The sequence below is a fragment of the Orcinus orca genome, chromosome 2 (assembly GCF_937001465.1).
Source record: "Orcinus orca chromosome 2, mOrcOrc1.1, whole genome shotgun sequence".
Lineage (NCBI taxonomy): Eukaryota > Metazoa > Chordata > Mammalia > Artiodactyla > Delphinidae > Orcinus > Orcinus orca.
In genome coordinates, this window is record NC_064560.1 from 114,022,638 (window position 1) to 114,038,768 (window position 16,131).

Sequence of the window (16,131 nt, forward strand, 5' to 3'; positions counted from 1 at the left end):
GATTTGGCAAAGGTTTCTCAGATATGACACCAAAAGCATGAACAACAAAAGAAAAATAGACAAACTGGACTTCATCAAAATTTAAAACTTTGTGCATCATAGAACACTATCAGAGAGTGAAAAAACAAATGATAGAATGGGTAAAAATATTTGCATATCATACATCTCATGAGGGTTTAGTATTCAGAATATATAAATTATGCTTAAAACTCAACAGCAAAGACAAACAACCCAATTTTAAAATGGGCAAAGGACTTGAATATACATTTCTCTAAAGAAGATATACAAATGGCCAACAAGTACTTGAAAAGATGCTCAATGTCATTAGTCATTAGGGAAATGCAAATGAAAATCACAATGAGATACCACTTCACAGGCACTAGGATGGCAACAGTAAAAACAAGAGCAACAGTGGAAAGTACTGATAGTGTTGACAGGGATGTCGAGAAACTGGAGCTCTCGTGCATTGCTGATGGAACTGTAAAATGGTGCAGCTGCTGTGGAAAATAGTTTGGCAGTTTTCTATAAAGCTAAACATAGAATTACCATATAATCCAGCAATTCTACATCTAGGTACACAAAGAATTGAAAACAAGTGTTCAACAAAAGCTTGTAAATGAATGTTCATCGCAGCACTATTCACAATAGCCAAAAAGTGGAAACAATCCAAATACCCATCTACAGATGAATGGATAAACAAAATGTATTCATACAATTGAATATTATCCAGCCATAAGAGAAATAAAGTCCTGATACCTGTGACAACATGGCTGAACTTTGAAAACAGTACGCTAAGCAAAAGAAGCCAGACACAAAAGGCTACATATTGTATGATTCCATTTACATGAAATATCCAGGATTCCAGGTGAATCCATAGAGTCAGAAAATAGGTTAGTCATTGCCAAGGACTGTGGGTAGGAGAAAATGGGGAGTGACTGCTTAATGGGTACAGGGTTTTCTTTTGTAGTGATGAATACTTTCTGGAACTAGACAGTTGTAATGACTGCACATTATAAATGTACTAAATACCGCTGAATTGTGCACTTTGGTGAATTCTATATGTATTTTACCACAATTTTAAACTTATTTTTAATTTCTAAAAAAATCATTTGCATGATATAATAAAGTCTCATATCACAAAAGGCAGAAGAGGAAACTGCAGTAAAGTTAATTTATCAAAGGTTAGCATCTGAATTATTGATAAAGATTTGACAGAAAGGTATAGGATCAATCTCCAAAGTTATCAGGCTCAGTGGTCAAAACTGATGCACAGATTATATACCAAGATATAATTATAGTATAATTCCTCACATAAAAATGGACAGGCCACCAGAAAGTAAATGCCTATTAAAACACCCTTAAGGAATCATTATATTCTAAATGCCTTACAAAAGAGTTAAAAAGCAAATGTGGCCAGGCCTTAGGGAAAGAAATAAATGTAAACATCTCTAGTGACATTGTAAAACTGTTCTAGAGAACAATCTGACATTATGTAACAGGAGCTATAAAGTTAGTCACGTACTTTGACCTAATAAATTCAGTTAGGGGACTACACTTTTAAAGGAATACCCAAAGTAGGAGAAGCAGGAAATAATTTGAAAAAAAGATATTCATAATCACGACATCTAACATAAGAAAATACAAAATAATTTAAATAATCAAAGAGTAGAGCTAAATGAACTATTATTATTGCCTAAACACAATGGAATATATGCATATGTCTACGTGTGTGTATATGTATATATGTATATTTTTAAATCACAACTACATAACTATTTGATAGGTTAAAACACAGGTAAGAAATAATGCCAAAGTAAATCACAAAATAGTGCTCACATTGATTTCAACTCTATTTATACATTGAAAAGAATTCAGAGTAAGATTTTAAAACTCAATAGGCTCTTTTAAAAATAAATTGTAGGGAATTCCCTGGTGGTCCAGTGGTTAGGACTCCATGCTTCCACTGCAGGGAGCACGGGTTTGATCCCTGGTTGGGGAACTAGGAACCCACATGCCACACGGCACAGACAAAAAAAAAAAAAAAAAAAAAATTGTGGAATGTAGTAATTTCCTGGTGATCATTTTCCAATCACATTCTTTACCCAAAGACTGGTTAAAAAAAAGAGAGGTAAGACAACAATAACAATTTTTATAGAATAAACTATAAGTAGAAGAAAATCTTAAGTGATCAAATTAAGATATTTTATCTTAGTAAGATTCTGACCTTACTATAAACCTCTTTTTGTTGAGATAAAAGTTTTGAAGCCAATTCCCCAACAAGATTTGGAGGAAATATTTTTTCACTGTATTTAAAATGTTAACCATATTCTTGTAAATAAAAATATTTTTTATATAATACTTTAGTCAAGATACATGGATACGCTTTAAAATGTCAAGGAAGGAAAGTCAATTAAATGTACACAAACTATATATTCATATAGATGCAGAAATATGAATAACTGTCATAAGACCAATTTAAAAATGTAACACTGTGCAGTTATCACAGTACAAACAACCTGTGTACAAGTAAATGCCTAAACACGGCTCTGAAGAGTTGTTGCCAAAGAAGCCATCATTAAAAGTAAACAAAAGCAAACTGGAGCTTTCAGACATTCTGTCTATTCAGAAGTTGAAGGGAAGAAGCCTTAAAAAGCAGAAGCAGTGAAAAGTACAGTTTAAGAGAGCTGGTCTAAGAGCCACTGTCCTGTTCCCAATTCTGTCTACTACTGGAATTTTTTCTTATACATCTTGAAAATCTACCAATTAGAAAATTATGCAGATTAACAGGTATTGTCCATTTATCATAATCAATACCTCTGAAACAATTAAGCAGTCAAACATTATTACACAGTATTATGAGTTTGTTCAATTTCTTTCACTTCTAGCACCTAAATGAAGCAAACTGCAATTGGAGGGAATGGAAAAGGAAACAGCATTGAACTTTCTACCATGGCAGTCTTTATTTCTTCCAGAACTCATTTTTCAAAACTCTTTATCTTCCCTCCTTTCTAATCAAAGTTTTCATATATTAGCCTAACAAAATATATCTTCTCTCACTTCTCAGAAAAATTTTACATTCATAAGAACTAATAGCATTTTTTTAAATCAACTCACCTGAAATTTATTTTTTAACACTGGAGAACAAGAGAAGTTTTTGAAAGTGTTCTTTAAAATATCTCTATCCATTTAAAACCTACTTTTCTTTTAAATTTTATAACCGCCATACTTTCTCTTTGTATGTATATAACTTCACTATACATCCATTAGTTAGAGATTATAATAATGAAGACCTTAATTCAGACTTGTAAATAAATATATTATATTTAAAGAAATCTTTTCAGCATAATATTCATCAACTGATTCTTACTTTGCTTCAATTTATGGAGATCACCGGCTCGATCCTTAGTAGCCTGCTTTAGAATATCTGCTTGAATTCTGGGTTCACTCTCCAAGTTAGGGCCTGGAATTAAATGTTGAAGAGGATTGGAAGGCTTCTGTTTTGAAGTTCTGGGGTTTCCATTGTGGTTTACATGAGAATCTATGGCATAAAAACATCAAATTAAGGTCATATTTTGCAGAAGAATTTCATAAGATGTACCTGAGAAAAGGTAAGACACTGTTATCTGATACTGGGTAGTCAGGTAGCTTTTTTTTAAAGCTTTATTTAATTTCTTTAATCAAATCTTATAACCAATGTGATTTTAGTTGTGTGAAGTTTACTAATCATTCCCAGGTGGGTATCTTTAGTATTGATTATAAACCTATTCATCAATGGAATGTATATCAATAGTAGAAACCCAAAGATTAAAATGGCAGTGATACCTGTAACTTTTCTTCCCTCCAAATTCTATATTGCTGTCAGAAATCTCCAAAATCCAATAAGGCTTTTAGAATTTCTAATCTTGAAGTCATTTTCATCTACACAGCGACATAACTGTTAACTCTTGATTCTTTCTTATTAGTATCTCCTGGATATAACTTTTCTTTCCCCCACCTTCCTTTTTAACTCATCAAAGCCTCGATTTAGATCTTTATTACAATTAATTTTAATTATATCAATTCTCATTTTAGGGGAATATTTCTGTAAAATTGAGTAGGTATTCAGTAGAAAACACACAGATAAGTACAGAGTAGGGAGTTTAATACAGGCGGAACTCATTTTATAGAAGGCCTCTGTGAGATAAACTTGAACACATTTTGGAGAAGGTAAATACATATATACTGGTAGTGATGAAAGGGAACGTAGTCCAGAGTGGCAGAACAAATAATTCTTCCACTCTTAATAGTCCAGTAGACAAAGTTCATTTTGTAATGATCTCTCCCTGAGCTTTTTTCTTTTTTTTTAATGAATCAGTTATATATACACATATGTTCCCATATCTCTTCCCTCTTGCTTCTCCCTCCCTCCCACCCTCCCTATCCCACCCCTCCAGGAGGTCACAAAGCACCAAGCTGATCTCCCTGTGCTATGCGGCTGCTTCCCACTAGCTATCTACCTTACGTTTGGTAGTGTATAAATGTCCATGCCTCTCTCTCGCTTTGTCACGGCTTACCCTTCCCCCTCCCCATATCGTCAAGTCCGTTCTCTAGTAGGTCTGTGTCTTTTTTCCCGTCTTACCCCTAGGTTCTTCATGACATTTTTTCCCTTAAATTCCATATATATATCTGTTAGCATACGGTATTTGTCTTTCTCTTTAGGACTTACTTCACTCTGTATGACAGACTCTAGGTCTATCCACCTCATTACAAAAAGCTCAATTTCGTTTCTTTTTATGGCTGAGTAATATTCCATTGTATATATGTGCCACATCTTCTTTATCCATTCATCCGATGATGGACACTTAGGTTGTTTCCATCTCCGGGCTATTGTAAATAGAGCTGCAATGAATCTCCCTGAGTTTTATCAGTCGTTTGATAATATACAAAGTTAAGTAGAATAATGAATGATACTTCACTGTGCTGCTAAATGACATCTTTTACTCACTATGTAACAATACATGACCAGAAAATTGATTTTCAAATGGAATTTTTTTTTTTTTTTTTTTTTTTTTTTTTTTTTTGCGGTACGCGGGCCTCTCACTGCTGCGGCCTCTCCCGCTGCGGAGCACAGGCTCCGGACGCGCAGGCCCAGCGACCACGGCTCACGGGCCCAGCCGCTCCGCGGCATGTGGGATTTTCGCGGACCAGGGCACGAACCCGTGTCCCCTGCATCGGCAGGCGGACTCCCAACCACTGTGCCACCAGGGAAGCCCATCAAATGGAATTTTAAGAATAAGACTTCATACCTGGAACCATATTTGGGGAGAGAGGTTGTCCAGTTGGAAGATGGGAGATTACTTGATGACTTTCATATTGAGAAAAGGAAACAGGCGGTTTCTTTAAAGCTAAAATTAAAAACAGATCCATATTATTCCCCGTGATATTATGGTTTCTAAATACCAACCACCATGAATCTGTTTACATTGCACTAATCCTATGATGCTTACTCTAATTTTGTAATCCTTATAATTGGTATATTAACTAATTAATTTATGGTTACTAATTGATATTTGCACCATCCATCACAGATTTTGATGATCAATAAATCTGACCAGAATACAAGATAGGAATTCTGTCTTGTTCATCACTATATCCCCAATACCTAGAATAGTGCCTGGCATATAACAGGAGCTCAATTAAAATTTGATGAATGAATAAATAAATGAATCTCTTCAGATACAGTGAGACCTTTTTATATGGATAGCATAAATAAAAATTGACATTTATAGATTAGGCAAAGCAATGAGAATATGCTACTCTAAGCTGCTCAGATTTTAAATAAAAACTAAATATGACTGATTCAACAAGTTCAGATTTTAGTTTTGAAAAGGGAGTTTTTTTTAACATCTTTATTGGAGTATAATTGCTTTACAATGGTGTGTTAGTTTCTGCTTTATAACAAAGTGAATCAGTTATACATATACATATGTTCCCATATGTCTTCCCTCTTGTGTCTCCCTCCCACCCACCCTCCCTATCCCACCCCTCTAGGCGGTCACAAAGCACGGAGCTGATCTCCCTGTGCCATGTGGCTGCTTCCCACTAGCTATTTTACATTTGGTAGTGTATAAATGTCCATGCCACTCTCTCACTTTGTCACAGCTTACCCTTCTCCCTCCCCATATCCTCAAGTCCATTCTCTAGTAGGTCTGTGTCTTTATTCCCATCTTACCCCTAGGTTCTTCAAGACCTTTTTTTTTCCCCCTTAGATTCCATATATATGTGTTAGCACATGGTATTTGTTTTTCTCTTTCTGACTTACTTCACTCTGTATGACCGTCTCTAGGTCCATCCACCTCACTACAAATAACTCAATTTCGTTTCTTTTTATGGCTGAGTAATATTCCATTGTATATATGTGCCACATCTTCTTTATCCATTCATCCAATGATGGACACTTAGGTTGCTTCCATGTCCTGGCTATTGTAAATAGAGCTGCAATGAACATTCTGGTACATGACTCTTTTTGAATTATGTTTTTCTCAGGGTATATGCCCAGTAGTGGGATTGCTGGGTTGTATGGTAGTTCTATTTGTAGTTTTTTAAGGAACCTCCATACTGTTTTCCATAGTGGCTGTATCAATTTACATTCCCACCAGCAGTGCAAGAATGTTCCTGAAAAGGGAATTTTTAAGTTTTGTACAAAAAGCTTTACTAGCCAAGATGTACTTACTTAGAGTTGGGACTTTCTTCTCCCTTAAGAAATAAAGGCAATAGGGAAAAAGATCATTTTTCACTCACTCCACTGCAACCTTGGGCAGCTTAATGTGACAAAAAGGCAGAGAGCAAGAAGGAAACTAGAGAGAAGGCAAACAGATAAAGAGAAAAAAAAATAGAGAGCTCATCTATAAGATATGGTTAGTGGCACATTTTATTCTTCTAAAACTTTGGTGTGGCAGACACGATGCTTTGTGACCCCATTTAATTATATTTTTCCTAGGCACAGAGGAAGATAAGCCTTCCTTACTTTTATGTGCCACGAAACTGGGTTCTAACCATAAGAATGTAAGTGAAACAGAATGTAAGTGAAACAGAATGAGCCACTTCCAACTATGCCAATAAAATCTTCTGTGCAAATCACCTACAATCTCTCTTCCCTTCTGTCACAAATTAGGAGGCTACATATGAAGATAGTGGCATCAAATAATGGAAGAGGACACTGCTTAGAGAGAGCTGCAAAGAGAATCATAAAACCTGCATCAGTCTGTAATGTGAACAATAAATGAAACTTTATTGCTTTAAGCAATTGCAATTTGGGGATTATTTGTTAATACATAACAGCCTCGTCAGTCCTAACTAGTATACTTGGGTTATTTTTATAATCCTCAAAGTTTATTTCGGTGACTGTATTTCATTTATTATTATATAGATTTTTAAACTTAAGGACCCAAGAAGTTTAAAATTCACTCTAAGAAAGCAACCCATTCAAATTTACAGAAAGTTGAGGTTTTCTATATCTTACTGTGCTCCCCCATTTCCTTGTTCGTATTGCCAGCTGCAATGCCCAACACCCACCACTGCACATAAGACAGCTAAATAACAACAATCAGCTAACATCTTTAAAGAGCAGTACTTTCCCAGGTTTAACACCATTTTGATTTGCTAACAGACTCTGAGGACAACTAAGCATCTGGTAGATATACTGGAAAGAGAAGTCAGTCACAATGTACAAACATGTGGATCACTGTTGGACCCTAGCTGGCTCCAGTACTATATAAACCAAAAGACAAGAGAGGGTACTTTCAATACTAAACAGGAAGTGATCATACATGTTCTTAGCTTTACTTAATAATGCCTCCTGCCCAAGAACAAGGTGACTATTCAGAGGCAAAACTATGAAGATTTAGATGGGTAGAAAAAGCTGGATTAAAAAGAGCCTTTATATATGGGTTCGATCCCCGGTTGGGCAACTAAGATCCCACATGCCATGTGGTGCAGCCAAAAAGAAAGAGCCTTTATAAAACATCCAGAGGAGTTTAGAACTGATATACAGGCATACCTTTGATATTGCAGGTTCAGTTCTAGACCACTGCAATAAAGTGAATATCACGATAAAGCGAGTTGCATGCATTTTTTTGGTTTATAAAAGTTATGTTTACACTATACAGTAGTCTATTAAGTGTACAGTAGAATTATGTCTAAAAATCAATGCGTACACACCTTAATTTAAAAATACTTCATTGTTAAAAAATACTAAACATTACCTGAGCCTTTAGCAAGTCATAATCTTTTTGTTGGTGGAAGGCTTGAAATATTGCAAGAATTACCGAAATGTGACACAGAGACAATGAAAAGAGCAAATGTTGTTGGGAAAATGGCACTGATAGATTTGCTTGACACAGGATTGCCACAAACCTTCAATTTGTAAAAAAACACGATCTGTGAAGTACTGTAAAGCTAAGCACAATAAAACACGGCGTGTCTGTAGCAGAAACTATACAGTCAAGCCTTGACATCCATGGGGGACTGGTTCCACGACACCCGACCCCACCCCCATGCTCAAGTCCCTTAGTCAGTCTTCCTTATCCATGGTTCTGCATCTGAGGATTCAAACAATCACGGAGTGCAAATATAGTATACAATCTGAGGCTGGTTGAATCCACCAAGGAGGAACCTGAGGACGTGACTGTGGTAATATGGAGCCTTATAAGTTTGACGTGAATTACTACATTTCTGTAAAAATTTAGAAAAATAGAAAACCAGAAAGAAATTTAAAATGAGCTGTAATTCTACCACTTAAAGATAACCACTGCTACCATTTCAAGATTATCTGTTTTGTTTTCTTCTGTACATTACACCATATACCATAAACAAAATTAGGATACCATCATATATACTATCTTATAATCTGATTTTTTATTTAATATTTTACATACATTTTTCTATGTCATCCCATTTTCTTTTACAGCATTCCTAAATGGTAGTACTGAATCAAAACTTCCAACTTACTAGGTTTGGCTAGAAAGATCTGGGTAAAGAATTGCCACAAGGACTTTAGAGTGCCATAAACTGCGTCAGCTAAGCTAGTTGGTGGATAGACTTTTACTACTTAGGAAAAAGTAATGTGTGTTCTGTAAACACTTTGGTTTCTATGCTTTCACTGTGACTTTTTTGTTTATTTTCCTAGAAAAGTTCCTTTAAAAAAAACTCCAGCCTTTTTCCTTTGTTGAACTAAGGAGAGAGGTGATTTATTTATATCTAGGACAAGACAGAGGCTTTCCTAGGAGCCAGAATTAACAGTTACAGTTAGTGGTACCAAAACAAATGAACATCCGGAAAATTACCAGTGGACTTGGACACAAAATAAGACTGCTAATCTTGCTCTCCGATTTTGGATAGGATTCTTCAGACTTTTTTCTATACACATACAAGTATCTAATTTTTCCTCCACAAAAATGAGATTATATTGTACGTGCTTCCTTGTAACCTGCTTTTTTTCATTAAAAAAATCATAGGTATATTGGGAATTCCCTGGCAGCCCAGTGGTTAGGACTCTGCACTTTCATTGCCGGGGGCCCAGGTTCAATCCCTGGTTGAGGAACTAAGATCCCACAAGCCACATGGCGTGGCCAAAAAAAAAAACTCATAGATATATGTATATGTTAATAAAAACAGCTCAACACTATCTTTTTTAATGACTACATATCACATTTATGGATAAAACACATTTAATGAACTAGTAAGCTTACCTATAACATTTATATGGTCTTCAATTTATCATTATAAATAATTTTATGGTGAGAATTTTTGTAACTACATGATAGAGTGAGTTCTCAGGGAAGTACTAAACACTAGGTCAATGACTATGTGTACTTATTAAACAAATTAAGAGAAACGATAAATGTGAGCTCAAAGACAACTGAAGTCTGGGAAAGAATTAAGACACTGAAAAGAATGCAAACAATTATGTATGATATTAAAGTTATAATCTGTGATATACTTTACTCAGGTCCTCTCCATTGACGACCACTGAGAGCCAGGGGAAAACATACAAGTCAACAGAGAATAGCATGCTGCTATCAGATAATATCATGAATAACTAGGCTGTTAAAATATATATCATTGATAAAGCCATTATTAAGTAAAATTACCAAACATAAAATGGTAAAACCTATTTAACATAAAGATAAAATACCAGTTCATTGCAGCTCTATTTACAATAGCCCAGAGATGGAAACAACCTAAGTGCCCATCATCGGATGAATGGATAAAGAAGATGTGGCACATATATACAATGGAATATTACTCAGCCATAAAAAGAAACGAAATTGAGCTATTTGTAATGAGGTGGATAGACCTAGAGTCTGTCATACAGAGTGAAGTAAGTCAGAAAGAAAAAGACAAATACCGTATGCTAACACATATATATGGAATTTAAGAAAAAAAAATGTCATGAAGAACCTAGGGGTAAGAAAGGAATAAAGACGCAGACCTACTGGAGAACGGACTTGAGGATATGGGGAGGGGGAAGGGTGAGCTGTGACAGGGCGAGAGAGAGTCATGGACATATACACACTAACAAACGTAGTAAGGTAGACAGCTAGTGGGAAGCAGCCGCATGGCACAGGGATATTGGCTCGGTGCTTTGTGACAGCCTGGAGGGGTGGGATAGGGAGGGTGGGAGGGAGGGAGACGCAAGAGGGAAGACATATGGGAACATATGTATATGTATAACTGATTCACTTTGTTATAAAGCAGAAACTAACACACTATTGTAAAGCAATTATACCCCAATAAAGATGTTAAAAAAAAAAAAGATAAAATACCAGATACGCTAGAGCACATAGCTTTTATCCTACCACTATGATACTGGGTTTTGTCTTTTTTATAAAGGAGAGCTATCAAATATAGAAATTCAATCTTTCAGCAATACTTTTTTTTTTACATCTTTATTAGAGTATAATTGCTTTACAATGGTGTGTTAGTTTCTGCTTTATAACAAATTGAATCAGTTATACATATACATATGTTCCCATATCTCTTCCCTCTTGCGTCTCCCTCCCTCCCACCCTCCCTATCCCACCCCTCCAGAAGGTCACAAAGCACCAAGCTGATCTCCCTGTGCTATGCGGCTGCTTCCAACTAGCTATCTACCTTACATTTGGTAGTGTATATATGTCCATGCCTCTCTCTCGCTTTCTCACAGCTTACCCTTCCCCCTCCCCATAGCCTCAAGTCCATTCTCTAGTAGGTCTGTGTCTTTATTCCTGTCTTACCCCTAGGTTCTTCATGACCTTTTTTTTTCTTAAATTCCATATATATGTGTTAGCATACGGTATTTGTCTTTCCCTTTCTGACTTACTTCACTCTGTATGACAGACTCTAGGTCTATCCACTCATTACAAATAGCTAAATTTCGTTTCTTTTTATGGCTGAGTAATATTCCATTGTATATATGTGCCACATCTTCTTTATCCATTCATCCGACGATGGGCACTTAGGTTGTTTCCATCTCTGGGCTATTGTAAATAGAGCTTCAATGAACATTTTGGTATATGACTCTTTTCGAATTATCGTTTTCTCAGGGTATATGCCCAGTTAGTGGGATTGCTGGGTCATATGGTAGTTCTATTTGTAGTTTTTTAAGGAACCTCCATACTGTTCTCCATAGTGGCTGTATCAACTTACATTCCCACCAACAGTGCAAGAGGCTTCCCTTTTCTCCACACCTTCTCCAGCATTTATTGTTTCTAGATTTTTTGATGATGGCCATTCTGACTGGTGTGAGATGATATCTCATTGTAGTTTTGATTTGCATTTCTCTAATGATTAATGATGTTGAGCATTCTTTCATGAGTTGTTGGCAGTCTGTATATCTTCTTTGGAGAAATGTCTATTTAGGTCTGCTGCCCATTTTTGGATTGGATTGTTTGTTTTCTTGTTATTGAGCTGCATGAGCTGCTTATAAATTTTGGAGATTAATCCTTTGTCAGTTGCTTCATTTGCAAATATTTTCTCCCATTCTGAGGGTTGTCTTTTGGTCTTGTTTATGGTTTCCTTTGCAGTACAAAAGCTTTGAAGTTTCATTAGGTCCCATTTGTTTATTTTTGTTTTTATTTCCATGTCTCTAGGAGGTGGGTCAAAAAGGATCTTGCTGTAATTTATGTCATAGTGTGTTCTGCCTATGTTTTCCTCTAAGAGTTTGATAGTTTCTGGCCTTACATTTAGGTCTTTAATCCATTTTGAGCTTATTTTTGAGTATGGTGTTAGGGAGTGATCTAATCTCATACTTTTAAATGTACCTGTCCAGTTTTCCCAGCACCACTTATTGAAGAGGCTGTCCTTTCTCCACTGTACATTCCTGCCTCCTTTATCAAAGATAAGGTGACCATATGTGCGTGGGTTTATCTCTGGGCTTTCTATCCTGTTCCATTGATCTATCTTTCTGTTTTTGTGCCAGTACCATACTGTCTTGATTACTGTAGCTTTGTAGTATAGTCTGAAGTCAGGGAGCCTGATTCCTCCAGCTCCGTTTTTCGTTCTCAAGATTGCTTTGGTTATTCGGGGTCTTTTGTGTTTCCATACAAATTGTGAAATTTTTTGTTCTAGTTCTGTGAAAAATGCCAGTGGTAGTTTGATAGGGATTGCATTGAATCTGTACATTGCTTTGGGTAGTAGAGTCATTTTCACAATGTTGATTCTTCCAATCCAAGAACATGGTATATCTCTCCATCTATTTGTATCATCTTTAATTTCTTTCATCAGTGTCTTATAATTTCCTGCATACAGGTCTTTTGTCTCCTTAGGTAGGTTTATTCCTAGATATTTTATTCTTTTTGTTGCAGTGGTAAATGGGAGTGTTTTCTTGATTTCACTTTCAGATTTTTCATCATTAGTGTATAGGAATGCCAGAGGTTTCTGTGCATTAATTTTGTATCCTGCTACTTTACCAAATTCATTGATTAGCTCTAGTAGTTTTCTGGTAGCATCTTTAGGATTCTCTATGTATAGTATCATGTCATCTGAAACAGTGACAGCTTTACTTCTTCTTTTCCGATTTGGATTCCTTTTATTTCCTTTTCTTCTCTGATTGCTGTGGCTAAAACTTCCAAAACTATGTTGAATAAGAGTGGTGAGAGTGGGCAACCTTCAGCAATACTTATTAAGTGCGTACTATATGCTAAGCACTGTTCTAAAAAGCTGGAGATTCAACGGTGGACAAAACAGACCAAGTTATATAACAAGTAAATTAAAAAGTATGTACATGGGGTGACCCAACACTGGAGCCTGCCTGGGCTCTTTGGTAGGGCTGGTGGCGGACTCTGGGAGGGCTCACGCTGGGGGTTGCTTCCCAAAACTTCTGCTGCCGGTTTCCTTGTCCTCACGGTGAGCCATGGCGACCCCCCACCTCTGCAGGAGACCCTCCAACACTAGCAGATTCCACATATAAGCGATATATGATATTTGTCTCTCCGTGCCTGAGTTGCTTCACTTAGTATGATAGTCTCTGGGTCCATCCATGTTACTGCAAATGGTATTATTTCTTTCTTAATGGCTGAATAATATTCCACTGGTATGTACCACATCTTCTTTGTCCATTCATCTGTCAGTGGATATTTGGGTTGCTTCCATGTCTTGGCTATTGTGAACGGTGCTACAGTGAACAATGCGGTGCATGTACCCTTTCGAACCATGTTTTTCTCTGGGTGTGTGCCCAGGAGTGGGATTGCTGGATTGTATGGTAGCTCTAGTTTTGGTTTTTGGGTAAACCTCCATACTGTTCTCCATAGTGGCTGTACCAATTTATATTCCCACCAACAGCATAGGAGGGTTCCCTTTCCTCCACACCTTCTCCAGCGTTTGTTGTTTGTAGACTTTTTGATGATGGCCGTTCTGACTGGTGTGGGGTGGTAACTCATAGTGGTTTTGATTTGCATTTCTCTAATGATTGGTGATGTTGAGCATCTTTTCATGTTAAAGACAATATATTTTTAACTATATTCACCAGATCCAATCAGCCCTTGATTTATTTCTATTGTATTAAAATGCTACTTTACACTTGAAACTAATATAAAATTGTAAATCAACCACACTTCAATAAATTAATTAATTAAATGCTACTTTAAAAAAAAGTATGTACAGAATATAATATAAATGTCAGAGTGAAAATGTTATGCATAAAGTAAAACAGGGACGTGTGAGAGAGAGTAGTGGGACATTCTATTTTAGTTGGTTGGTCAGGGGAGGTATTTCTGAAGAAGACATATTTGAGCAGAGGTATGAATGAAACGTGGAGGAAGACTATTCAGGCAGAGATCAGTAAGTACAAAGGCCTTGAGACAGGAACATGCACAGCACATCTGAGGAAATGCAAAGAAAGCAGTGAAGGGAAAGCATAGAAATGAAGTCAGAGAGGAGAGGAGGGGCCATATTAGAGACAACGAACAATAAAAAATGTTAGGATAGGTAGTTTGGGGGCTGAGGGCTGGTACTAAACTGGTAATTCCAAAGGAAGCAGTAATAGTACTAATTATAATAGTAGTAGCTCCCACTTTCTGAATACTTAGTATGAACCAGGCAATAATCTCATGTTACTCTCAAATCTATCTGAGATAGATATCCCCTTTCACAGATGAGGAACTGAAACTCATGACAGTAGAGATGAGACATACCTCTCACTTGACTTAAAAATTCAAAGTAGTCATTTCTGGAGAACCTGGCTGATATGCTTACAAAAGGTAATAGGAAGTTTAGGGCTAATCCTCCTCAACTTCTCTATTAGCCCTCAGCTGCAGCCTTTACCCTGAGAACCAAAAAAGAAGTATATTTGCCTTTCACTCTCATTTTCTTATTTCAGTGACAGCTACAATCTTTAAAATGTTCACATTCCTAGTTTTCTGCCTTACAGGGCTTCACAACCCAGTGCCTGTGACGATGGAGAAGGAATATGGCACTAGTAACCAGTGGTGCTCAAATCTGGCAACACTTCAGTTTTACAGATACCACCCCGGACATACTGAATATCGGGATGGTACCTAGGTATCTGTATTTATTAAAAGCTCCAAACGTGGTTCTGTTGCACAGCTAAGAGAATAAAAGATAGAATAAAAAGCATGGGCTTTAGAGTTAGACCAGGGCTCAAATCATGGCTCTGTAATTTATTAACTGTAAGACTTTAGTGCCTAATTTCTTAAAGCCTCAGTCTTCATCTGAAAAACAGGGATAATGCCATCTGCCCTGCATGATCAATGTGGAGAATAAGTGAGAATATTTGCTAATATATTATGATAGATGCCTAGAAAATAGTAGGTGTTCAACATATACTAAGTATTTAGAGTTGTCAAAGTTAAGCATTTATCACTAAAATGAAAAAAGAATCCAAGATTCAGGTTGAGGAAACAAAAACATTTAAATATAAAACTACCAGCCCTAACCAATTTATTGAGCCTCCTGATTACACAGTTTGCTCACACTTAGGAATCCTGAGGAATGTTTACTTATAGTAATGTTTTTGGAAGTTCACGAAACTCTGATCAGTAATTACCCATTAAAATAGTAATCATTCAGAAGCATGAATGCTCAATACAAAACAATGATGTAACATTCTTATGTTATTTTGTTCTGCGTACATAAACAGATGTAACATGCTTGTAACTGCTCAAATATTGACCAGTGGAGCCATCTCAGCCCTCTAAGAAATACAGGTACATGTCTATAGAGACTATTAAAATGATGTTCTCATATGGCTTCTAAGACCTGGTCTGTGAACTCAAAATTCCTTCATACTTAAAAATCCATTTATATAATTTAAAAAGAATAACATGGACGTCCAATGTTAGCCATGATGTAATAACCAGTACTGGACTTACCCTCTCTCACATCCTAAACAATTTTTAATATGGACAAAATAGATAAAGCATTGGACAACCAGAGTACAAGACCAATTCTTGAAAGAAGCGATATACATGAGATGAACAGTCTCAGTGAGCAGAGGAAGCAGATTGGGCTGCTGAGGTGGCTGGAACCTGTAGGACAGAATACTATAGAAAAAGAAGCTGTGTGAAATGGGGGACAGAAATCTGCATGGATAGTCCCCTTGGGTCTCTGGCCAAGACCTGGGCTGTGTATACATACGGTGAGACTCTATGGGGC

General features: G+C 36.5%; 1 protein-coding gene across 2 annotated transcripts in view; it reads right to left on the minus strand.

The window, feature by feature from the left end:
* GOLM2 (golgi membrane protein 2) overlaps positions 1–16,131 on the minus strand; it is a 113,323-nt gene that overhangs the window by 30,364 nt on the left and 66,828 nt on the right. For both annotated transcript variants that reach the window (XM_049706649.1, XM_049706650.1), the window contains exons 7-8: positions 5,286–5,384; positions 3,368–3,538 (exon numbers count right to left, since the gene is read on the minus strand). In XM_049706649.1, the coding sequence (XP_049562606.1) occupies positions 3,368–3,538; positions 5,286–5,384 (270 nt within the window). The remainder of the gene's footprint in view (positions 1–3,367; positions 3,539–5,285; positions 5,385–16,131) is intronic.